Source organism: Haliaeetus leucocephalus, unplaced genomic scaffold, assembly GCF_000737465.1.
Source record: "Haliaeetus leucocephalus isolate CR32 unplaced genomic scaffold, Haliaeetus_leucocephalus-4.0 Scaffold202, whole genome shotgun sequence".
NCBI lineage: Eukaryota > Metazoa > Chordata > Aves > Accipitriformes > Accipitridae > Haliaeetus > Haliaeetus leucocephalus.
The window spans coordinates 160,525-185,386 of NW_010972638.1; the positions used below are offsets into that span (position 1 = coordinate 160,525).

The 24,862-nt window shown below is 62.3% G+C and overlaps 2 protein-coding genes across 2 annotated transcripts in view; one reads left to right on the top strand and one right to left on the bottom strand.

Annotated features, from left to right (window-relative positions):
* The window catches only part of SND1 (staphylococcal nuclease and tudor domain containing 1), a 124,298-nt gene extending 100,951 nt beyond the window's left edge, over positions 1 to 23,347 (bottom strand). Inside the window, exons 1-11 of the mRNA XM_010566048.1 lie at positions 23,239 to 23,347; positions 22,674 to 22,828; positions 20,665 to 20,814; positions 19,273 to 19,393; positions 16,386 to 16,464; positions 13,585 to 13,745; positions 13,270 to 13,361; positions 12,502 to 12,660; positions 11,951 to 12,057; positions 11,573 to 11,663; positions 5,419 to 5,532 (exon numbers count right to left, since the gene is read on the bottom strand). Of these exons, the coding sequence (XP_010564350.1) occupies positions 5,419 to 5,532; positions 11,573 to 11,663; positions 11,951 to 12,057; positions 12,502 to 12,660; positions 13,270 to 13,361; positions 13,585 to 13,745; positions 16,386 to 16,464; positions 19,273 to 19,393; positions 20,665 to 20,814; positions 22,674 to 22,828; positions 23,239 to 23,347 (1,338 nt within the window). The remainder of the gene's footprint in view (positions 1 to 5,418; positions 5,533 to 11,572; positions 11,664 to 11,950; positions 12,058 to 12,501; positions 12,661 to 13,269; positions 13,362 to 13,584; positions 13,746 to 16,385; positions 16,465 to 19,272; positions 19,394 to 20,664; positions 20,815 to 22,673; positions 22,829 to 23,238) is intronic.
* Positions 23,348 to 24,398: 1,051 nt separating this feature from the next.
* Positions 24,399 to 24,862, top strand: part of PAX4 (paired box 4) — a 17,122-nt gene continuing 16,658 nt past the window's right edge. Inside the window, exon 1 of the mRNA XM_010566049.1 lies at positions 24,399 to 24,735. Within this exon, the coding sequence (XP_010564351.1) occupies positions 24,399 to 24,735 (337 nt within the window). The remainder of the gene's footprint in view (positions 24,736 to 24,862) is intronic.

Genomic DNA, 24,862 nt, shown 5'->3' on the forward strand with positions numbered 1-24,862 from the left:
GCCCAGTGCGGTGACAGCCCTGACGCTTGTGTCAGCTTTGCAATTAGCTACCACCGTGCCAAACGCACTCCCGGCAGACGTGAGGCTTGCCGTCGCTCCTGCAGCACGCTGGCAGCCGGCGAGCCCCGGCAGCTGGAGCAGGCGCAGCACCGGGGTCCTGCTCCTCCAGAGACCCACCACCCTGTGCTCCAGCTGGAGAGGGCTGGAGGCACCCAAAGGTGCCCAAGAGCCCACCCCAGCACCCCAACACCAGCGTCAGTGCAGAGTGGGTGACAGGCGTGAGGCAGCATCCAGGATAAACAAGAAAAACCAGACAGCCTTGGCTTTGTGTCCTCAGAAAATACGGCTGGAAGGTGCCTGAGGGCTGTCCAGACAATCCTTGAAGAAATCCCCCACCGCCAATGTCAACCTTATCTCTGCTGCGCAGGCAGGAGCAGGGACCTTCGAGTCCCGGAGCAGCAGCACAACCAGGAAAGGAGCCGGGACATCTCTGCTCCTGATTCCCTTTCCACCTCCTCCCTCCAGCTCCCAGGGCTGAGGAGGGGCCCTGGAGTTGCCAAAACCTCAAGCCCCCCCAGCAGCAATTGCCTCCCTCCCCGCAGCCCCGCACCGGCCAGGGGAGACACTGCCCCACTTTCAGACTTCAAAAACATCCAACCCACCACCAGCAGGATGGCTTTTTTCCCTGGTTTTTCTCTTTGAATCAGGGTCCATGTGTTTGACTCCCCCACTCCAAGAGTATTACCAATTAAGATATCAATTTAGATAAATCGGGGGATTGGAGCAGATTTGTACTGCCGTTGCATCAATTGGGCAAATATAGCTTGCTAGAGCACAGAGCCGTTAACGAGATTCTGTAATTTAGCTGTCCGAGGGAGCGAATTCCTGATTAAAAAAAGCAAAGCTGAAACCTCCCGAACGCCAGGAACGGTGGTGACACCGAGACCCAGGAAAGCCCCAGTCCCTGAGCCAGAATCACCGCTTGCTGCCCACGGACCCAGCAGCGCCCGCGGATCCGGCAGGTCGGAGCCCCTCGCAGCCACCGCTCCTCCCCGGGGGTTTGCTCTGCCTCCCGTCCCACGGAAACACACACCAGCGACACGGGCTGCTCTGCCTTCGGTCGGGTCCGACGTGCCGGCCACCTGCTTCGGCCGAAGACGGACGGACCGCAAACCCCACCACGGGGTACGAGGGCCGAGCGGTGCGGGATGCCGGAGCGATGGGCGTCAGCCGCAGCGATGGGGAAGGGCTTGCCCGTGCCCAGAGACGCCTCGTTCACCCCAAAAGATTGGAGCACCCCACGTTTCGAATCCCAGATGTGGCCCACAGCTGTGAAATGAGGTCACGCTGTCAAACAAGCTAGCGCTTCAAAACTGTGGGCTTAAACATGGCAGAAACCAGCCCTGGCTCCAGCCTGGCCAAACAAGGACCAGGCAATTTCACCGGAGGCGAGGGCAGCACCAGCCGCGGTGCGCGCAGCGGTACAGCTCAGCCTCCAGGCCGGCGAGCCGCTAAGCCCATGGTGGTGGCAGGACATGGCCTGGGGAAGGATTGCCAGGAACATTTGGCTTTTGACACTGAACAGTGGGAAGGAGCCGTGCTGCATCCTGCTGCGGAGGTGCTGCCCCGAACCAAGGGAGCCGTCCCGGTGAGGGTCTCCAGCCGTCCCGGCGAGGGGCTCCAGCCGGCACTGGCGCTGCACCTGCAGACCCAGCACCTGGGCAGCAAGGGGAGATGCATCTTCATCTGAATACATTATGTTCCTCGACAGAGACAAGCGATAGAGATATTAAACGTTATCAGCTACTGCTCTCAGGATTCATTTCGCGCTGGGTGATGAAGGCGGGAGATGAAAGGCTGTAGGATTTTATTACGCTGAATTTTCAGTTTGTCATTTCCCATCTACTCGATCAGGTGCCTTGGGACCAATTTGCGCTCAGCGGGATGGAGATGGATCTCCCCGGCAGGGCCACGCTAACTACATGCTACCTACTATGGTGGGTACACGTCTAGCACTGACCGCGGGCAAAGCAGCTCGCAGCCAACGCTGCCGAGCCCCAGCGCTCCGCTACGGAGCTGCCGGACCCCCACGCAACACCTCATGGGTAAAGCCTTCCAGAACAGCCCCAAACCAACCCAAAATATATATATATATATATATATATATGTGTGTGTGCATGCCTTGAGCTCAGGCTCCATCTTTGCAAGGGCAGCTAGGATCGGGGTCTCCCACGCTGAGCCCCCCCAGTGCAGAAAGCTCCAGAGCGCAGGAGCTGGAGCAGGGATTAAAGGGGAGCAGCAGCAGCAGCAGCAGCCAAGGGTCCCCAGGCACCGTGGGGCTGGGGGAGCTCGGGGCCAGAAAGCACCCCCCTGCAAGAAGCAAAGCACCAAGTCAGGGGTGGGGAAGAGAGGGGCACGCAGCTGAGCAAGGTGCCTAGCTCGTCTGGCTAGGGCTTTTTTGGTCAGTTGTTGGATTTTTGGATGGTTTTTGGTTTTTTTAAAACAAATGATCTGGAAGGGGAGGGGGGCGTAAACATTTCATTAATTGCATTCACAGGTAATTAAGCAACTGCATAAGCAGAGCCAGAGATGAAGATGCAGAAGGGCCTAAAGAAGGATAAAACCCAGAAAGAAATAAATGAGGTTTAACTGGGGCACCCACAAGCTAGGGTGGCCGAACTCGCTCCTGCATGGTGCAAGGGCACGCACCGGCAGCCTTGGGGAGACCACGAAGGGCAAGAGAGCTCACACCGGTGCCGGGGCCTGAAACACTCTTGGTTTGGGGGTGCCCAAGCAAGAGGCTGGCACAGCGGCGGCAGGCCAAGTACCCAAATGGGTATTTTCTGAATCTCATCACTACGGCCGTCAGAGCCGCGCAGGCTCCCCCCGAGACCGGGGCAGGACGGGCTCTGGAGCACCGGCTGCTCCAGCTCTTGGAGCAGAAGGAAGGAGAGGAGGAAGATGGAAGCAGCTCTCGCTCCCCAGCGGTGCTGCAGGACCTGGGGACGCGCTGGCCAGGCCATGCTCGTAAGGACGGGTAACTTCACACCGCCGGGGGGTCTGGCAGCAGGACCTGGCACCTGCAAACCCTGGATGCAATCTAGAAGCGCAGATCTTTCCAAATGCCGAGCCTGTTCCACACAACGAGCTCCCCAAACGAGAAGCCAGATGCGGACCAGTGACTTGGCTGCAATCCGGCAACTTTGGTGTGCTAGGGCATCTGCAGCGAGACCCCAGACCCAGCGAGGTGGGGGAGAGCCCGCGTTCAGGGCATCCCTTGGGCTGCACCACATACGGCGGCGAGCCCGGCAGCTCCCTGCTGGCAGGGAGAAGGCAACCGCCCGCACGCCGGGGCCGCAGTGCCGAAGCAAGCAAAGGATTTTGCCAGGGGAGCCGGCAGCGTGGCGGGGGGCAGCTGCTTTTCTGCAGTCTCCTTGGAGACCGCGACCGCTCCGCAAAGAAACCGCGCTCCTCCCGGCAGCGCCGCACGATGCCGGTGGGGCACGAGGGAGCGGGTGTCCCCCCCCCGCAACCGGCACCGGTGGCCGCTTTGCAGCCACCCCATGCCCTCCCTGCCGTGCAAGCATGCTGCTCGGCTCGCGGCGGCTCCCGTCCGCCCGGCGCTGACGCCAGAGAAACAGCGGGAGGGAGAAGCTAATCTGGGAAGTTATTCATAATTCAGTGTGTACAAAACAAGGCGGCATCCTAGGAGGGAGGAATTTCCAAATTACTGTTCCCACAGCAACCTGGGCTCTGCCCCTGCGCACACCGACAGCTCGGGGAGCCGTGGCACGCAGTGCCGTCACTCGGCAGCGCGGCCAGGCCAGCCCCGGCCGGCGCTCAGCGCATCGGTGCCGTTCGGGGAAAAAAAAAACCAGCCCTGGAAAAGGCAGCTTTCGCGTAATCCTGGGTGAAGGTTGGCTTCCTGCTCCCGGCTGGAAAGCCCTCCTCCCGCTCGCAGGTGGGAGCGCTCCTCGCCATCTCGAGAGGCGCTGGATGAGGAGGAGGATTCTGCTAGGAACAATGCAGGTGCTTGGCGGGGGTCTCAGCAGCTCTTGAGTGCATCAGCCATTGAGGGGGGGCGGGAATAAAAAGAAAGAAAGAAGAGGCAAGCAGATAAATCCCTGCCCTAAGGAGCTTTTGGATGGTTTCAGATCAGTTGCCGCCAGGCAAAGGCGGGCAGCACCTGGCTTCTGTGCCCACGCCGCAGGTCACAGCCCTGCCGGCACGTACCGGCTGCCCCCGTCACCACCCGCTCCGTGCAGAGAAAGGGGCACGGGGATCAAACCAGCATCCTGGCTCCCAGCCCAGCAGAGGTTTTTTGAGCGGAGGTGAAGGGGACTCAGCGTGCGACCCGCAGCCGCACAGCAGAGCTTATTTCGGGTGCTTTCATGTCACTGCCGAGCGCGGGGCTTGAGGTCCAGTACACGCCGGCTTGCAACATGCTTAAACCAAGCACAGCGGAGACCAAACTGTGCACGAACAATGCAGCGTTTTCCCGATGACTTCAGTCCCCAGCATTTCCCCATCAGATCCTGATACTGCAGGTCTCCAGAGTCACACCGGAGCATCCCTTTGAGCCGGAGGACAGGAGCCCGCTCCTCTCGGATGCAGGGAGGAAGGAGGGGAGCACCCCCTGACCCCAGCCAGCCCCACAGTGGAGGGCAGAGATGCTCGGGGGCTGCACGGCTGAGCACCTCGCTGAATGGCACAGCAGGGAAGAAAAGGAAAATCAAAGGGTTTTGCACGCTTTGCATAATCTCCAGCAGCCCTGCAGCCTCCTGTTTCTCCCCCCTCCAGCGATGGGCAAACATCAGGCTGCAGGGGAAGGGGAGGGCAGAGCTGCTGCTGCGCCGCTGAGCAAAGGAACAGCCCCAGCCCAAAGCCTGTGGGTGACAAAGGACCCGAGGATGCCGGGCAGCAGCTCCCCTGCTGCCTGTGTGTCCATCCACTGAGGGGCACGAGTCCGCAGCGACGGGGCACCCATCCACCTGCACAGCCCCAAGCAGCATCCCACCGTGCATCATCCACAGCCACACACCCTGGAAACGGGGCTCTTCTACCTCCCCAGAGCAGAGAACCACAATGGCACCGCAATACAGAGGGGGAAACTGAGGCAGGGAACGAGGGAGGCATCAGTCTCCCTGCAGCCATCAGAGTGCATGCTCAAACCTTCCCCAAAGCCCCTTGCATCCCGTGAGATGGGGCTCCCCCAAGAAGAAAAAGGGAGTGCTGAGTTGGGGCGGGGGTCAGGCCAGATGGAAGAGGAGCCTCATGGGGAAGGGACTCCATCCAGGGACGGTCACGGACGCCGGCGACTGCTGCCCATCAGAGAAGCTGCACCACTGGGGAGCAGAGCAGAGCACCCTCCCCATCTCACCCCACAGTCACGTCCCTGCCACGCGTCCCCACGGTCACCTGCGTGCTGTCCCCCTCCAGCCGGGGGGGTCGGATGCTGGACAGGTGAATGGTTTTGTGGTCCCCAGAGTTCAGCTTCACCACGATGGCGTCCGCGTTCAGCACCTGCATCACCTGTGGAGGGAGAGAGGCCGTGGTGAACACCATGCCCACAGACAGCACAAGCTCCGGAGCCGGGCACTGCCGCAACAATGCCCGGGCTCCGGCACACACCCCGACCCACCCCAGCTTCAGCCCCCAACAGGTATCACGGAGACAGTGGCTCCAACCCCATTCCCGGTGCCCGGTGGGTCACTGCGGCTCAGCAGTGCATCCGTGGTCCTGCTCCCCGAGCCCGAGGAGCTCAGCGCTGGTCAGAGCCCTGCGAGGTCCCCGGATGGTGATGCCGCGGCACACCAGCACATCGCCAGCTATGTGCCATCCCGTGCCGTGGCTCAGCCCCCCAGGGTTTCACTCCAGAAACAAAACCAGATAGGGGACTGGACCACAGGCACCGATACCAGATGACGGATGACCGCACGTAGAGGAGGGAGAGAGCACAGCCTGCAGCAAAGGCTCTTCCACCCGACAATTGTGCAACAGCGTGTCCTGGCTGGTGGTTCTCCATGCACCCAGGGAGCAAATTAATTAGAAAAACTGGTGGCAAAGGTAGGCAGGGCTGTGCAGGCAGGCGGAGGACAGCAGGGCTCAGGGCATGCTGTTTTAATCTCCTCAGTTTTCATTAAACACCATTCTCCAGTCCGGACGGAGCGGCAGCAAGCAGAGCAGGACAAGGTACCCAGGTATTGCCACTGGCAGGGCACAGACCTTCCCCTACCCGCTCCCAGCACAAACCCAGTCCCCCGAGTCATACCAGAGCAAAAGGTTCCCATTGTCGCTCATCCATGACAAGCCCAGGGAGCACAGCCCCAGGCATCCCCCCAGAGCTGAGCCAGAGCTGGGGGGGGGGGGGGGGGGGCGGGAAGCGGAGTGAGGAGGGCACACACTTGCTCCACTTACAGCACTTTTTGCCCCAGCAAGCACATCAGTCCCTCAAAACGTGCTTAGCCAGAGGGATAACAGGATTATAGGAATTAAAATTAAAGCAGACATCGAGGATTGCCAGGGCTCCTCTCGGCACAGCAAACCCCCCCGGGGGACGTCCCTACCTACTGACTCGGCCTCTCCTGGGACCCAGATCCTTTGCTTTTCATAGGCAGACCCGAGCCCAAAGCAGTTTGCATGCTAAGCGAAGTAATCAAATCTCATGCTTCAGGGCATCCTCGCCGCTGGAGGGGTCAGGATGGGACCCCAGCAGCGCATCGGGCATCTATCCCTTCCCTCTCGCAGAAGGCTTAGAAAAAGCAAGCCATGAAGACAAGATACTGCAGCCAGGGGAGCTGCAGGTCAGATCCAGGGGCAAATCCTGCGCCGCATTACACATCCATCACGCGCAACTCCGCACTTCCATGTCGGAGCTGCGGTCAGATCTCATTTGTTCTCTGGCAGGAGGCGGCAGCAGGGCAGGCTCCCGCTGGCAGGCAGCCGCCAGCTCCCGGCACAGCCGTGGTTTATGTGCAGGAGCCGGCAATTGGCACCAAGGACTCGCCAAGCCCCTCCAGCCCCCCCGAGCATCCCCTTCCCGGCAGAAATTAACTTGCAAGGACCTTCAGCCGGGCTGACCCAGCTGCGATGTGTCTCTGCGGGGACATGGGATGCTGCAGGACGTGGTACCCGGGGCAGGGGCACCCAGAGGCTGCAAGTCCCAGGCAGGACAGGGCAGGGTGGCAGCGGGAGCGGAGGGTGATCCCTGGGTGCCCACCTCTACCCTCCTCCAGCCAGGAGCTGTGGCCCCGGCTCGGCAGCATCGCCCCGTGCATAGAAGCAGCAGAAGGTGCTTTGCGGCCCCCTCCCCAGGGACCCCGCGGGCAGGAGGGGGGCACAACGGCAGCGAAACGGGAGACTCAGCACCGCCTCAGGGGCCATGCCATTTTTCTTGCTAACAATTTCTCAGCTTGCTGTGGCCAGCTCCCTTTATCCAGTATTTATTGTGGCTTCACCTGCCTCAAAAGGCACTTTGATAAATGGATTGAAAGGATTTTTTTTTATTACTTTTTTTTTTTTAAATCTCCACAGCTACTTCTTGCAGAGCCTGCATGCTCCACCAGCACTGCTTCCCCAAACCCCCCAGGACACAGCCTTCATCCCAAGCCCAGGCTCCTCCAGCCGGGTGCATGGATGGGAGGGCTGGGTGAAGCCCCTGCAAGCAGATGGGCTCCAGTGACCCACCGCTGAGCCCCCGCCAGGCTTCCCACCCTCGCCCCCATCACTGCTCCCCTGGGGCAAGAAGGTCAGAGCGGTGCCTTGTCGATATTTTTTTTGTGCGAGAAGTTTTTCTCACTGAGAGTGTTGATCCCAACAAGGTTTCCAATTTTCCACCCCAGCGCTTTGCTCGCCCTGCGCGCTTGCCCTCGCTATGGGCTTCGACCCAGCAGGACCCCTGTGGACCATGGGGCCATTCCCCCAGCTGCCACTGTGCCCCCCTGGGCAGCCCGCTCCTGTACTCCCTGCCCAGCAGTAACGAGCGCAGCTCGTTAGCTCTCCTGGGAAAGGGCTCCGGGACAGGCTGCTGCACAGGGAGCATCCCCAAAGCCAGGAGGGACCTCCTGCACCCTGACCTTGCAAGACAGGGACAGTGGCACTTTGGGAGGTGGTACCCAGCATCGAGAGAGGGGCCAGTGCTGCCCCCCCCCCGACCAGGAAACTGCTTTTTGAGGGGTTTTGGCAGGGTCTGGCGCTCAGCTCAGCAGGACAGCAGCTCCCAGGCTGGCTCTGGCAGATCCCACTGAGAGCTGAGATGATTTGGCCACGATGAAGGCTCCGAGCATTTTGCAAAGCAGGGGGGGAAAAAAAAAAAGAAAAAAAAAAATATACACAGGCCCAGCTCATCCACAACTGCCTCCTCCAACCTGCAAAGTGCTGGAGCCAGTGCATGGCAGGAACTAACACACAGCCCAGCCAGCGAGCCTGGATGCGGCCGAGGGGCTGCCCACGGAGCCCAGAGTGCCCCAGGCAAGCGGCTGCTCTCAACCTCACCCCCCCAGCCCTGAGGGGGCTGATCCTGCCCCACAGCGGGGAGATGGGACGACACAACATCGTACAGCCCTCTGAGCCCCACGTACAATAAACAGCTTTTGGCAGAGGATAGCTTTCAGCGTAATGTATTCAACTCTAAGCAGCGCTGTCCCAAATCCCTGGGTGCTCTAAGACAAGCTGACGTAGCGAATTCAGGAGAAAGCCTCCAGCCCCTTCAAATTTTTATTCCACCGCTTTTCTTCTTGCCACTCACAGGCATCAAATCCACAATTGAGGCCAAGCCTTAATTTCTCCCCAAACCAACCCCTCCGCTCAAAGCACCGGCAGCTGACCGCGACGGCATCAGGATCCAAAATTAGCCGGAGCTGATTTGCCGCGGTTGCTCAACAGTGCAAAGACAGGTTGGGATCTTCCTCCTCCTCCTCCTCACCCCGCCACCCCCTGGCAGCTCCTACGTCAGCTCTGCCGCTGCAAACGAGCACCTCGGCGTTCTGCCGAGCACGGAGGCGGCTTCAGCGCCCGAGCAATCGCTGCCTGCCCGCTGCCTGCCTGCCTGCGGGTGCTCAGACCCCTCTGCAGGGCACCGGGAGGACGGATGGGGGCTCACGGGGCTCCTCGGGGAGGCTGGGCATGTGCCCAGCTCTGGGTTCAGCTCCGGCACTCCAAGGCGTGCGGGCATTTGTCCTGATTTTCCCTGTCACTTACAATTCCCGGGAAGGGAAAAAGACCAAAAATTGACACTGCAAAACTGACGGTGCCTGGGGGGTGCTTCGGCTGACAGCTCCCTAAATGCTGATTTGCACGGGCCTGCATAAAGAGCAGGTTTTAACTGAAGGCAGAGAAATTCTGCATCATCTCCCCAGGAAGCAGGATGGCATCACGGCGCTTAACCGTGTTTGGGGGCTCTTACTGCAGAGCCAGGGCAGCCAAACTGTGCCGGAGCAGACTCCAGCCTGCGGCGAGCCAGGGGGCCGAGTGGTCCCAGCCTGGGGGGACCCCCAGCAGAGCGAGGGGCTGTGCCCAGAACCGGGGGGCCAACCTGCACGCTCTGCCCCAGGACCTTAAGCGGGATGCAGCCTGCACATCGGGGTCCCCTCCGCTCCACGGCACCAGGGGTGGATTCCCACCGCTCCTGGGGGGATGGCTGCCCCATGGCAACGCCTGGCACAAGGGCTGGAGATGCCGCCGGGCCCAAACCCACCGCAGGCACCTTTGCTGCTTTGCCAGGGGTGCTCGGGACAAGAGACCTGCCTGCTGCAGCTCTCCGCCAGCGTCCCAGCCTGCACACGAGACATTCAACAAAATAACGGCCATCTTTGAAATGCCAGGACCGTCCACCCACCCCCTCCACAAGCTGCTGAGCAAAGCATGACTAACGGCCCCCGTGCCGGCTCCTGGCGCGGGCTCCGGCAGCAGCCTCTGCCAGCGGCAGGATGGCACTTGCGAGCACGCCAGCGCCTTCGCACGGCCAGCCCCATGCCCGCAGGGGCATTTGCCCAGGTGTTGCTTTTCACTGCAATAGCAGCATCTCCAAACACAGTCCTTCTCCCCAGGGATGGACTCTCACCTCTGGACATCTCAGAGACCCTCTGGGCTGGGCACATGGGGCACGTTCATACGCCACTCGAAGAAGAAAAGCCCTGCAAACCCTTCAGCACCTGGGGAAGCCGGTGGGAATTTTGGGGGGACCTCCGCTACCGCTACTACCAGCCATATCTGAGCTGACAAACAGCCAGCTGCAGAGAAGGGCGCAATCTCAGAGTTAACACGCGAGCCAGCACCTCCCCAGCCTCATTCCGCAGGACCGGAGCTGCCGCACAGCTGCCGGTGACAGCACCGCGCGGATGAACTAATTAAGCCGGTTGCATCGCGTGGCTGAGACCAGACCAGCTGCGAGAGCTCCTGGCTCTGCCTTGCCCGGCAGCTCCAAAGCTCCCGCAGCCGGTGCCCGGCCAGGCGTGCTCTGCCCCGAGCCCTGCCGCCGGCCGCACCAGGACAGGCAGGGAAAGGAGCAGCCCGGCTCGCTCCTGTGCCCGCAGGCAGAGGTACCCGGGCACAAACCCGGTTTCCTTCGCAGCAGGGATGGAGCAGCTGGAAGGATGCTCCGGGGGCAGGATCTGACCCGGATGCGGGGCAGGGAGCACAGGCGTTAAGCTGACTTTCCAAGAAACCCAGCTGTTGCACATTTCCCAGGGTTTCCACCAGAACCGAAGGCCCCCCGGCTGCTGCGCTGGGTGAGCCGGCAGCACCATCTAGCGGGCTGCTCCCCCCCCCCGCCCCCCCACTCCCCGAACGGTGCCCAGATCCCCACATCCCACCGCGTCCCACCGCCACGCTCCCGGGTGAGATGCTCGTCCGCAGGGACACCCACCACCCAAAGGCAGGGGCAGCACCAGGTCAGCCCCACCGACCTTCCCCTCGCATCCTTCCTTTTGCATCGGCTACGCTCTCCGAACCGCGCCAGGGCAGGGGAGGCACGGTTTCCATACGGTGGGAACGCGGGCAGTGGGGGCATCCCGGGGGCTGCTCTGGTGTATGGGGCTAGCGGTCCCGGAGCTGGGCCAGCCACTGCAGGGAGGTGCCAGCCAGGGGGTCTGCCCCACGAACCCCCCACAGCTCCACACCAGCAACCCCCCGGGATCGGGGCAGGGGCTGCCGTGGGGCTGGTGCCTGGACACAGTGCTGGAAACGCAGGCAGGAGAAGGAAGGAAAACTCTGCTGAGGGCAAGCATCCCTCTGCAGGCAGGAAAGCGGCAGGCAGGGCAAGAGCATCTCTGCGGCACCCAGCCAGCCAGCAAACGAGGTCCCAGGGCACCCACCAGCCCTTCCCCACACACCCTGAGCCCTTCCCCTTCCCTCGTTTTGTTTCACCTCTTCCCACCCCAGGCCTGCCCGAGATCCCAGCCTGCGCCTGGATGGTCTCACACCGCGGTCCGTGGCAGGGATGTAGCAGAGGCAAAACCCTGCGGGGTCTGTCCCAGCACACGCAGAGTCCGGCACGGGCAGCCGGGCACCCTGCCCTCTGCCCCCACGCAGGCAGACCCTGCCAGCGCCTTCGCCTGCTCTGCCAGCCACTCACCTTGGCTACAAACTGCTTGTCCTTCTGATCCAGGTTTGCCGTGGGGGCCACGTAGTCCCTCCAGATCCTCAACTTGCGCTCTTTGGCGAACCTGGCGGGGGGGGATGGGGACGGGACAGGCGTGATGCCCGGGCTGGCGTCCCCAGTGGGGACGGACATGCCATACATTAAATTGTCCAGCAAAGCCCTGGCAGAGGCAGTGGGGCTGGCGCAGACTCACAAGGAGAGATCGCATCTACCTCCCACCCGGGAGAGCACCAGGGGTACCCACACGTGGGCGGGGAGAGGGGGCTGGAGTCACCCCAAGCACCCCACGGGTGCAGCTCGGAGCGTGCCCACCCCAGCCCCCAGCCCCACGGCTCCCGGCGTCCGACTCACCTCTCGGCCGCGCGCAGCTTGTCGGCGCCGCGGGTGTAGACGGCGATGGACCAGTCCACGCAACGGGCAAAGCCCTCCTTCAGCAAAAGCTCGGTGATGTTCCCATTCTGCGGAGAAGGGGAGGAGGGGCGCGCTCAGCTGCGGGGGGGACACATGCGGCATCGACATCTCCCCCCGCGCCCCCAAGGAGAGCTGGCCTCCCCCCCATCCCTGCCCCGCTGCGAGGGGAGCACCGCACTCGCCCTGCTCAGCCCCTTAGATGCCACAGGTCCCCAAAGAGCCCTGCAAGGCCTGGCCACGGCACCCGGTGCCCCCAGGGCTATTGGAGACCACCCCATGGGGCTCTGCTCTCCTCGCGGGCTGCTCAGATGGACCATGGTTTCCCACAGCCACCAGTAAAGAGCCCATGGCTCCCAGCTGCCCTGAGCCCTCACTGGAGGAGGCACCCGGACCTTGCAACCACCTTTAGCATCTTCAGCACGTGATGACCAACTGTCCGACAGCCCACCGGGACCCTCTCCCCACCCCTCGCCACCGCCGGCCCCACTTGCCGGGTGCAGGATGGTGCCCAGGATGTTCTGGTTGTGGCAGCTCTCCAGGACGATCTGCACGTCCCTCTGTAGCAGCCGCGACTCTGTGAAGAACTTCGCTTCGGCCGCAAATGGCTCGGGGACTTCGGGGGCGTCCGCCTCCCGCTTGAACGTGGGGCACTGCAGCAGAGGGGAGGGGACGGTCAGGGCACGGGCTGGCCCCTAAAAACCTCGGGAAGGGGGTGAGAAACCTCCTTGGGGAGGAAGGCTGCTCTGCCCTGTCCGCCCCAGGAACCCCCAGCCCAAGAGCCGTCCTCTGCGCCGGGTGGCCGAGCTCTCGGCTCCACGCACCAGCAGCCACCTCGACGGCAGCCCACGCCAGCAGAGCAAGGGACGACCACTCACCCAGCGACCAGGGGATCCTTGCAGGGGGTCCGACAGCCCAGAGCTGCGGGGCCTGGCAGCGCGGAGCTGGTACCCGCCTAACCCAAACCTCTTCCCATCCCCGTGGTGACACCCCGCACCGGCGCGCACGCAACCGCGGGCTGCAACCAGCCTGTTACTGGAGGGTGCACGCAGGATGACACGGCGGGCAACGAGGCAGCCGTACCCCTGCCTCCATCCCTCCCTGGATGGCAGCCGGGGCAGTTACCGGTACGCTTGCACCAGTGCCAAAAGGTGCCGAGGAGGATGCACGGTGAATGATGGTGCAAATTCAAGAAGGAACTCGCTGCGAAGAGGACTGCTGAGCATGCCTGCCAGGGACAGGGGACAGCGGCCAAGCCTCACCTTGATCCCCGAGAGCATGACGGTGACCAGGTAGTAATCGGGGAGGAGGAGGGCTCTCACCACACTGCCGTCCCGGACGTGCTCTATGATGGCTGCAGAGCAAAAGCAGAGAGGTCGGTCCTGCCGCGGAGGGGCTCGGCAGGAGCCGCGGAGCTGGAGACAGCTCTTTGCGGCCAGAGGGTGCCGGGAACAGCACCCAAACAGCACGGCGTGGGCAACCGGCCCCCGAGGCCGCGGGCAGGCAGGCAGCTGAGGATGGAGGACAGGGGCGACCGCAGCGCCCAGCAGCAAGGGCCAGAGTTGGTGCCAGCTTACCGTTGACTGGCTTCTGGTGCATGGAGTCGACGAAGTGCCGGGGGTTTTCAATTGTGTACTTGAGATCCCGGATGGTGTGAGAGCCCGTCCCCTCACTCCACATCCCCTTCTTGGCACTCTTGGCCTGCTCCTCCAGCTCCGCCAGCCTGCTCTGCTCGGGGCTGCAAGGACAGGACGAGTCGGGATGAGGACAGGACGAGTCGGGATGAGGACAGGCCCCGGGCAGGCGGGACGCTGCCAGTTCCTGCATGTTCCATCACCGGGAACATCCATCTTCCAGGCACTTCTCTGGATGCTTTAGTGAGATTTGATCACTTGCATCTAGAAAAGGCACTGCCTGGGTGAGTTGGTGAGCGATGCTTCGTGCTGCTGACAGCAACACACAGTAAATCAAATTAAGTTTCTCCGGCACCGCAGCACAGAGGCTGCGCCATCGATGTCCAAATACCCGCCACTGGAAGCACCATCTCTGATAGATTGGGGAGGTTTAGCCCAGGCAACCCTTTCAGAGGCTGCTTTTGCGCACTGCGATGAAAAGGCAGCCCCGAGGAGACGGGGCAGCAGCAGCCCCGATTCCCTGAGCAGCAAAGCGCACTTTGGGAGAGGAGGGACAGCAAACCCAGGTACGCAGCTTGCGTGCCGTGCCAAACCACGGACTGTCCCCAGTCCTGCACACACTGGCAGCCGCCAAAGGCAGAGTGCAGCAGCAGCCCCCTCCCAGCGCCAACAGCCAGCCCTGCCATGTGCTCTCATAACTTGTTAAATAAATTTGGCGATATTTGCGTTTTAGCATTCTTCAGCTCAGGGCAAAGCTGCAACCTGATGAATCCCAAATGCACTGCAGAAGCACCCAACTCAAGTAGCTGATGAGTGAGTAGCTCAGAGTCACCTCACGCACCCATTAATTAATGCACCCTTTGAATTAGGAGAGCAAACGTGGAGCAGCGATGCACTCGAGGCGATACTTAATTGCAGGAAGCTCAGCCCTGTGCTAACTGTGCTGCACCAGCCCCATCGCGCTGGTGACGGAGCTCATGGCAGCGGCATCACCCAGCCAGGGGGGCTGCATGTCCAGGTCCTGCACCGTCATCGCGGGGCTCAGGGTGACCGGCTTCACCGGGTGTCCTGCCCGCTGGGTGTGCTTGTGGGAGGGGGTTGAAGCAGCAGACCCCCGCAAGCCTGAAGCCACCAGAAGGTCCCTGTGGAGCTGCCCAGGTGCCCCCAGCACAAGCAGCAGACAACAGCACCCAACCTGCACCCCGATTTCCTTCCCTCTGGCACAACGGGCCAGTCCAGAAGCTCCTGAAAAGTCCTGGGCAGCTGCATTGCCATGCAACCGTCCTCCGATGGGATCAGCGGCACAGCTGCAGCCGACGTGCTCCTGCAGTGGAGCCAGGCGAGGGGGATTTGGTGGGGAAGGCTGGCTGGAAAGCAGGGACGAACACAGAGGAACCGAGCCACGGCTGCTCACGACCAGCCCTGTGCGGGCTCATGGTCCCCCTTTGGCTCAAGCCCCAGCAGGGTCCCAGGGGGACATTTCCAACGGGAAGCAGGAGAAAATCAGTGCAAAAACCCCAGCAGACTGGCAGGCAGAGGCTTTCCTCCTTCATTCCACCTCCGCAGCTCAAGAGCGATGCAGGAGGTGCAGAATCAGGACAGGGTGGTGAGAGCTGACTCCAGCTGAACCCCAATTCATCCTACCAACACCGCCGGTCCTCGCCAGGCTCCACCACCGGTGCTGCACCCACTCCCAGCAGCTCCTCGCCCCCGGCCCCAGCAGCCCTGCAAGCAGGCAGCTTCTGCAGGTCCTCCAGCACGGGCGCAGTGGCTTTCGCATCACTGCCCTGCAGCGGTCCCTGACCGTGCCAAAGCAGAGCCACTGACCTCTGCCGAGGGCATCCAGAGCCCACCAGCACCAGGCATAGAGCACGTTCCCCAAGGGCTTGGGACAGGGACTGTGTCCCCAGGCAGGCAGCAGGCAGGACCCGCTGGCACTTGAGGCTTCAGCACTGACAAGCCTGGGTATAAAATAACCAATCCACGCCCTTGGCAATGCACGCTCTCTTTACTCAACATACCTGTTTACAGGCTGCACTACCGAAAACACTGGGTGGAAAGCATCCAAGTGTGCCAGGAACAGTTTTAGGAAGCGACACGGGCAAGCTTCCAGCCCAGCAGGCGCGGGGATGGAAATAGCGTCCGACTGGTATTTATAGCAGTGACACAAAAACAACTCGCACCCCTGGAACAGGATAGCTGGTGCCCAGGGCCGTGCCGGGGGGTGCCAGCACACCGCAGTCAAGGCCAGGCTTCTCCCTTGCTCTGGGACGTGACAGGGTTGGGGCAAAGCATTGGCATCAGCTCCAATGGCACTGGCACAGGCAACGCACCACCCGGACATGGGACGAGGGGCAGGAACGTCACATCGCCTCTCTAGCATGAATTAAAGCACCTCGACTCCACGCCAGGAGTTACTTTCCAGCAACCAAGAGCTTCAGAAGATTTTCTGCTCTGCAGCCCAGGGCCACAGCTCTGGTCCTTCAGCATCCAGGGCAAGGAGACACCCAGCTCCCCCTCCCCAGCCCCTCACCACTCCAACCCTCAAGACAAGGGGTCACCGTGCTGGGACACCAAAGCCTGTGAAACCTGGGCACCGCAGAGAGCCCTGGAGCAGGGGCGGGTGGCTGGCCAAAGCCGAGGAACCCAAAGGCTCCATGCCCAGGTAAATAACAGCAGAGAACCGGCGCGACCGCTCAGCACAGGCTCACCGGGGCAGCGCAGGAACGCAGCCGCATACGTACTTGTTGGCTCGGATCCCTTCCCGGCGGGAAGCCAGCCCTTCGGCCACGAGGGACTCGGCAATGTTCTCGCCGCTCGTGTCTGCAGAGAGAGGAGAAGAGGAGTCAGCGAGACAAGCCACCAGCACGTGGGGCGGCCCAGAGGCACACAGACCTCGGTCCTGGCAAGCGCTCCCAAGACGATTCCAGCGAACCAGTGCCGGAGCAACCCGGGAGCGAAAGGCTCCCATCACTAGCCCGGTGTCCCAGCAGCACATGGGCTGCACGATGCATTGAGCAGAGGAGCACAGGGCTCTCCTGGGGACGGCATTTCCCCCGGATCAGAGCTAAGCAAGTGGGAAGGCGGCACATTGCTCCGATGCACCACTGGGCTGCAAGGCTTGCTGTCACCCAGGACCATCTCCGTGGGAAGGGGATGTCCCCAGCACCCAGGGGAGGCAGGCAATACCCTCCCAGCACCAAAGGGGCTCTCTGGATTTCCAATGAAGGCTGCGCTGCCAGCACAACCTGCAATGGGCGCCTCCACACAAGGCACCCTTCCTCCACAGAAAAATGGGGGTTTCACAGCTACCAGGAGCCAGAGCTCCCAGGGAGGCAGGGGACAAATGCCACAGTCCCGGGGGGGGAATCCCAGGCCTGGGAAAGCAGATAAACAGGAAGATTTGGGCAGAATCCCCCAGGAGAAACCCCTGACTGCCCACCCAGAAGGGAGGGTGCAGGGTTGCACAGCCCCAAGCAGCAGCGGGGGGTGGCTGGGGAGGGGGTGTAGGACACTGCCTGGACCCCCACTCTTCCCCAGCACCTTTGCTCCGGCTCAGCCACCACTGGCGAGTGATGGCAAGTGCCCACCCCTCAAAGCACCCACCACTCCAAAGCCCAGAGCCGCAGACAGCTGCTGCATCACTGCCAGGGAAACTGTCGCAGCGTTTCCATATTAATAGTATTTAAACCCTGACAAACTTCATCAGGAAACATTTTATGCTTCATTTCTCACCTCCACGGTATGACAGGCTGGGATTTAACAATAAGGACGACACCTACGTGGGAGGCACAGCACAAGAGTCCTTAACATGACAGACAACAAGGCTGCAGATGACTGAAAGGGAGCACTCCGCTGATCACAGTGTCACCAAACAACAAAACCCCTTTCAAGGTTTATTTGTTGCAGACCGCGACGTCAGGACCTGCCAGGCTTCCTGCTGAAGGATGGCCCAAAACTATGATCCCCGCCTCTGCAGGAGGGGATCCCCATCCCAAAGGGCTTCCCAGTTCCCCAGCCCACGAGCAAACTGGAAGCTCAGGAATGAGCATGAAGCTAACTTCGATATCCAGTTACTCGTGGTCTCGGGGGACAGGCTCATCCTGGCAGCACGTAGGACTCTGCTCCCCTTTCTTGCAGCCTGGGGACTGTGGGGGTCTCGCATTCCCACACTGGAGGAGGACCCCCGTAGGGATGCTGGCTGGAGCACGCCGGGATGCAGCGGCAGTGGGAAGCCAGCCCTGGGTCACCCTCAGTGACAAGGTGCTGGTGGGAAGGGGCTCCAGGCCGGGGTATTGCCCACCTCGGGCCACGCTGGCCCTGGCCACGTCCAGCTGAGCCTGAAAACCTCCGAGGAGAGAGCTCCAGCCCTCCTGCGGAGCTGCACGGCCACAAATCCACTCGCTGATCCTCTGCAGCGGCGAACCGGGAGCCATCAGCGATGCCGGGCTTTCTGGCTGTGCAGCGGAGCGAATGGCCGGCATTCTTCGTCCTGCCCAGGCAAAGGCACCGGCAACTCCTGCCACAGACCCAGAGGGACCATCTTCCCCCTCATCGCGGGCCACCTCCTTTCTCCCTGGGCCTCCACGCAGACCCTACTCGCTCCATTCGTGCCACGCTGCCTCGGGATGAGCCCCGTCTGTGGCGGTGAGCAAGTCCCAGCCGTTTGCTGTTCGAGCCAACCTCCCGCTTCCACCACAGGAAAGGCTCCGAGTGCCGCAGCGATGCCGGGGAGCATATTTGGAGACAAGGACTGCCTCACGGCACCCGCTCGCCCTCTCACCTTCCCCTTCTTGAAACCCGAGGGCAGGGGAAGTCCAACCAGGAGCTAAGCCCAGCAGAGCAGAGCGGTCCAGAAGCCAGCAGCAGGATACAGCCACCTCTAAGCCACTTTCACCGTTACTTTCACCAGACCAGGCGATGGCTGAGGGCTAACCATGGGGAGCAAGAGCCCAAAAACTCATCCACCAGCACGGCTGGAACCAAAAATCGGCCAGGGCTATTGGCAGAGGGGACGCAGCACCCAACAGAGTGCAGTCCAGTGTCATGCTCACCATGAAAGGGGACTTAACCGGAGCCAAAGCCCACCTGCACCAGCACCAAAAAAGCTGCCTGCCCCAAGCTACTCTGAGCCCCAGAGAGTGCTGCCTGCAGGCATCACGCAGCATTTGGGCTGAGCGGCTAGGCCGGGTTTTGCTCCTGGCACTCCACCGCATCCTCAGGGGCCACAGGTAAGCCGATTCCTTTTGGGAGACTTCAATCAGCCAGAGATAAGAAGAGATTTATAATGACAAAAAGGATGGCAAGGGGTAACCTGTGGGAATTCGCCTAATGCCATGGCTTGCGTCCATGTGCTGTGGTGCATCAACCAGCAGCTGCAGCTCCAGACAGCGCAGCCGTGCTCCGGCTCTGCACAACCCCACAGGCAGCCGGGACCGCTGCTGGCCATCATTCCCCTCCAAAAGCTGGAGCTCCATGGAAAACTGGACATGCATCCTTCTGCTGCCAACACCGCATCCCAACCCACCCTCTCAGACAGTAGCTCCGGCTGCGAGTGCCGCGCACTCCGCAAACCTCGCTGCGCGCTCCCCGCCAGGTCTTTAGGTGCCCGACGGAGCCCTTTGCACTCACCTTTACCCAGGTACACCATCCCGTACTCCCGGCCCTGCGGGGTCTTGTACTCCACGGTAAAGCAGACCTCCTTCCCGATCAGCTTCTTCCGCAGGAACTCGCGAGCCGGGAACCCCCAGGGCTGGAGAGAACGAAGTCGAGGTGAGACGATGGGTCAAACGTGGCCGGGAAAGCCCAGCTCCCCACCCCGGGGGACTCGCGCTCTCCTCCACATGTGCTGCATTAGCCCAGGACCGCACTGGAGGCTGTTTGCAGCCCACGAGCTTGCAGAGGAATCGACCCTGTCACTCTGCAGGAGAAACACCTCCACTCTTCCTCCCATCCTCCCAAAAGGGGTCACGGTTGGTTTTCCAGCCGGCCTCGTGCTCCCCAAGCACAGCCAGACCCATCCAGCTGAGCCCAGGAAAGCTCCTGGGGCAGAAGGAGCAGGGCTGGAGCTGGGTGACGCAGGGGGCTGGACCAGCCCCAGCTCCCAGGGACGCGGCGGGGGCTCCTCCGGCTCCTGCCCGTGGCGAAGGAGCAGAGCGGGACCGGCCGCTGCGGCCGGTCAGAGAAGGGGGCTCTCGCATCCCCCCCCCCGGCACCTCTCTGCACCGAGGCAGGAACGCACCGGAGCCCCGGCGAGCTCAGCCCCACTCCACCGCAGCGGGTGGGTGGGGAACGCGGTCCGGAGGAGAGAACATGACGTGCTCATAAACAATTAGCAAACCTGACAGGCATAATTTTTTAAAAGAGTGACATTTAAAGGCTGAAGCAGCGTTTGGAAGACAAACTCCCCAAGGAGAGCAATTAGCTGCCAGCGCTCTGCACCACCCCCAGGGCTGGGAGGATGGGTGGCCGTGGCTGGGCTTCCTCCGACAGAAAACCACTGCTCCCAACAGCTGCCGGCACAGGCAGCCCTGCCTGCACCAAAGCAATGCCCCCGTTGCCTCCTGTGCCCCCGGAGCAGGTAAAGCCCCGCAGAGGAAGCGTGGAGGGACCACCGGCTTCCCCTGGTCCCACAGACCCTGCCCAGCTGTGCCTGGTCCTCACCAGCAGACAATGCCCGCCCCGTCCTGGCCATGTTTGTGACCGTAACAGGGTGAGGAAGAAGAAATCCACCCCAAAATCCACACTGGGGGGCTGGAGCAGGGAAAGGATCCCTTAAAGGATGATTGAAGAGACTGTTTCATCCTGTAGCAACACTGGCAAGGAGGGAGCTGTCTGAGCCCCACGGGACGGCAGCAGCAGGTCTGGGAACGGGCAACGTCCCTTGCGATGGGCGAGCCGAGGGTGCTGTGGTCTGCAGTTGGGTCAACAGCCTGGAGACCCCCCCTCCCACCCCATCCAGCTCAACCCATGACCCTTGGGACGGGGGGGGGCTGCGCGGCACCGCTCGCAGGAGGCACCCACCTCATCCGGGGTGTCCTTGGCATCCGGCTGGCCCGCGGCGGCACGGCGGGCGAGGTTCCCGGCACGGATGTTGCTGAGGTTGATCTGGCGCTCGGGGGGCGGCCCACCTCGGGGCTGCCCGCGGACGATGATGGCACAGCCCGACAGCACCTGCGGGGAGGCAGAGGGGTTACGGGGGTCCCCCGGCCCCGGCGGCAGCAGCCGGCAAAGGAGAGCAAGGAAGGAAAGAAGGGACGGAGCTGAGCACGCAGGCAGGTGATGCTGCACGGACAGAGAGACTTCCAGGGATGGATCCTGCCACAGGTAGGACATGGGAAACTCAGCACCACAGGGCACAATTTCTCACGGGCACAGGTTTTCTGCTCGGGGATGCGGGATGGTGCCAAGCTCCGCACCCTGCGCCTTCACAGTGGTACCTGCCAAAGATCCCATCCCCTCCTTTGGAGCGCAGCACAACTGAATGCAGGGTGATCCCAGCATGGCGGATGACGCAAAGGACTGGGCAGATCGGGATTTTACTCCTGGTGCTGACAGATGGGTCAGATGAGCCCAACCGGGCCATCTCCCCAGGCTGCTTTGGCTGCTGAGCGCTCCAAGCCAGGAGCACCACTATGCTGGGCAGCCCCATCCCATCCCATTCCACCCACCTCCCAGGGCTCCAGCAGCCCCACTGCTCCCCGCTGCCACAGCAGGACTCCCGGATTTGGGAGGGCACCGTGCCCACAGCACTCCGAGGGGCTCCGCGCAGCTGCTGGCACGGCACAGGAGGATGCAGGCAGGGAAAAGCTGGCACCGGTGCTGCCCCAGGGAAGCCTCCAAGGACAGGGCACGCAGAGGGGGAACGTGCCTGCAGCCAGCCGGCCCAGAGGGATGTCGCTCTCGGCAAGAGGGCTTTAACCACCCGGGCTGCTCGGCACGGCCTCAGCGAGGCTTGCAGGAGCGCTGGGCGAGGACCACGCTCAGAGCAGATGCTTTTACCTACCACGATGCCAAGACCTTTACCGCGGGATCTGACCTGCTAGGAGCAAAGGGGCCACGGGCACCGGCGATGGGCAGTAACCTCCGCCAAGCAACTGCATCGAGGTTGGAAAAATAAACCCATACGGAAAAAACTGCTGGGAGAATCCCCAGAAATGAGAGAGACCCAAACTGGACCTCTCCTTCTCGCACCCAACTCAATTCCAGTAACCGGCACCACCTCACCCTGCAAAAACCCCCAGGTTTCTCAATGGCTCTGTCCCCATACAAGACCCCAAGCCACACACCCGCCAGCCACGGCGTCGGCAGGGCCGGCTCCGGCCGCCAAGCCAGGCTCCCGGCCAGGCAGAGCGAGCATGCCGAGGATCACCCTGTTCCCGTTTTAATCAGCATCGGCTCCCTGCAGGCGGGATTGATGTTGCCGAAGTGCTCACAGAAAACCTCCGGGTTGGATTTCAGCATGCGCCCTGGCTTGCTGCCAACCCGAAATCCCCACGGATGCTCACGGCGCATCCCAAAGCCAGAGGACTCGTACCCAGCGCCATCCCAGCGCCAGGGACACCGGCTCACACCAAGCCTCACTGAAACAAGCCCTGTCACACCGACCCCAAGGGTCTGGTCGTACCACAGCATCACGCTTGTTGCCCCACGCCACCTCTTGCGCGCCCGTGCCCACAGCAGAGACTGGTACGCTGCTCGAGCAGCTGGGAATCGAGCTTCAAATTAAGCCTGAGCTGTACACAGAGCAAACCCCTGGCAAAGGCTCAGTGCTTGATACTTAAGGACTTAGAGGTTTCATCGCTGTAATTAACCTTAATCTTTAATTTATAGGGCATGGGGAAACAAGTCAGATGCTGCAACTGTTTTATCCAATTACCAGTACAAACCCTGGATCCCAGGAAGGGGACAGGTTCATTAGCGGAGCTGGTCTGTGCTCCGTGGGTCCACATGGTGCTTTAGGGTGGGCATGCCACCCCCAGCACCGGACCACCCTGTGCCCCCGTCCCTGCCCATGGAGCAGCCACACGCACCTTTACGGGCAGCAGCTTCTGGCCGGGCTCCGACAGCGATGGGCCTGGGAGACCTTGCCACCACCCGAGCTTCACCCCCGCCAAAGCAGCCTGCCAGCCCAAGCCGTGCTCCTCCTCATTGGCAAAATTCAGGCCAGGCACCTCGTCGGAGAAAGCTGGGCTTAAACCAGGCTTAAACCGGGCTGCAAAAGCTGTAGTTAGTGCAGGCTGAGCCGAGAGAGCGACGGACGTGCCAAGGCCAGGGCACGGCACAGGGACACGATCCGGATGGACCCGGTTCCCACCGCAGAGGCAACCCCCACGCGTGGGAGAGGACGGCACCGGGGTCCTGCCGGCACAGCCGTCGGCCAGACCTTCACATCCAGAGCTGCAACTGCGGGGCACAAAGGGTTAACAGCCATCGCAGGAATGGGAAGGATGGGGAGAGGTGAAGGCAGGGTCCCCAGGCAGGGTCCCCAGGTGCTGGCAAGGAGAGGGGCAGCCCCCAGCTTTACCTGGAGACTCACGAACGCAGGGTCCCAGCTCAGCCCCAAGCCGGGGGCCCCCGTGCCACGCTGTGCCGCACCTCTCCGCTGGGACTCCGCGTCCTCCCCCAGCTCCTCAAGCCCCCCAAAAGGAAGGAGCCCGCTGCCGCCCCATCCCACCCCATGGGGCAGAACCTCAGCCGGGCTCATGGTGCCTCTTCCAGGTGGGGGGGTGGGCCCTGACCCCCATTGCCTCCCTGCTCCCCCATCCTGCTCTGCTGCGCCAGGACAAGCCCCCTCTCTGCTCCCAAACCCTGCGGTCCCGCTACAATTTCACAGGAAATGTGCATCGGGAAGGTGCAGAAAAAAAAACCACCCAAAACTTCCAAGTTCCAAAAGTTGTGATGGGAACCGCAGTGCAGCAGGTGGCCGGCACCACTCTGGCTGGCCCCGGCAACTCCTGGCTCCGCGGCACCACCACGAAGCAGAGCAGCGACCACAGAGAGCCAGGGACCCCCCCCACCTCTCCAGGGTGCCTCCTGGGCAGGGATTTTGGGCTGCCTGCCCCGGGAAGGGAAGGGGGACCATGGGGCACACTCCAGGCACCAGCACCCACCCTCCCCAGGCATGGGGGGGGTGCGTGTGGCCCCCAGGAGCCGGTGCCCACCGTGCATGGCTGCCTCGCGGCCAGCAGACACCAACCATCCTGTCCAAAATCACGCTACGGATCTGTGTCCCCACGGACAGAGATGGGACAGCACGAGCAGCCAGGTGAGTTTTTTTTCCCTGAGCATCCCAAAAATTGGCTCGTTGGGCATGAGACGGCACAGGGTGGCAGGAACGGTTCCCCACGCCACTGGTGAGCTAAAGCAGTGTCCCCAAACCTCCAGCATCCCCAAACCCGTCCCCACCGCCATAACGGGCTCCGGCGTGACATGGTGCCCCGAGCAAAGGTCTCGTTCGGATGGCAGCGGGTCACCTGCAACCTCAAGAAAAAACCTGTATTTGGGCACAAGAAAAACCAACGTCTGGGCAACAGGGTGACAAGGCACGGTGACAAGCGGCCCACGGGCTCGAAGGCAGGAGCCGGGACGGCGCTGGCACATGAGCCCGGCTCAACACCGACACGTGGAGAAGGGGGGGTCGGATCCAACCAAGCCAGTTGCCGCAAGCGGCACGGCCGGTGACAGCAGCCACTGGGGTGGGGTGGACAAATCCCCACCGGGCTGTGGGGGGGACACACGCGGCAGGTGACGGGGTGATGCAGAACAGGCACCGGGAGGGAACACGGGGACCCAATCCCAGCGGCAGCTGCCGGACCCCGACCTTCGCCCTCCAGGTCTCCGCTGCCGGCACACGTGGGGATCCGACATGGCGGGAGGGGGGGGTGTCAGGGACCCCGTCCCGCCGCTCCTTCCCGTGGGGGCACACCGGCGGCAGCGTGGGAAGAAGAGGAGGGAGAGGAGCAGGTGGGGGACCCCGAGGGACGCCCCAGCCGGCGGTGGGGCGTCCCCACGGGAGACGGGGTGCCACGGGGCTGCCGCCCACGCTGCCGGGGTATCCCGAGTTTCCTCGGGGCCGCGAGGGCTTCGGGGCCGGTAGCGGAGCGGGACCACCGGCTCCCGGTCAGCCCCGGCAGATACCGGGGGAACCGAAAGCTCTTCCTGCCCCATCCCGACAGCGGGGGTCGACAGCCGGGGGCGGCGGGGCCCTACGGCCACCGGG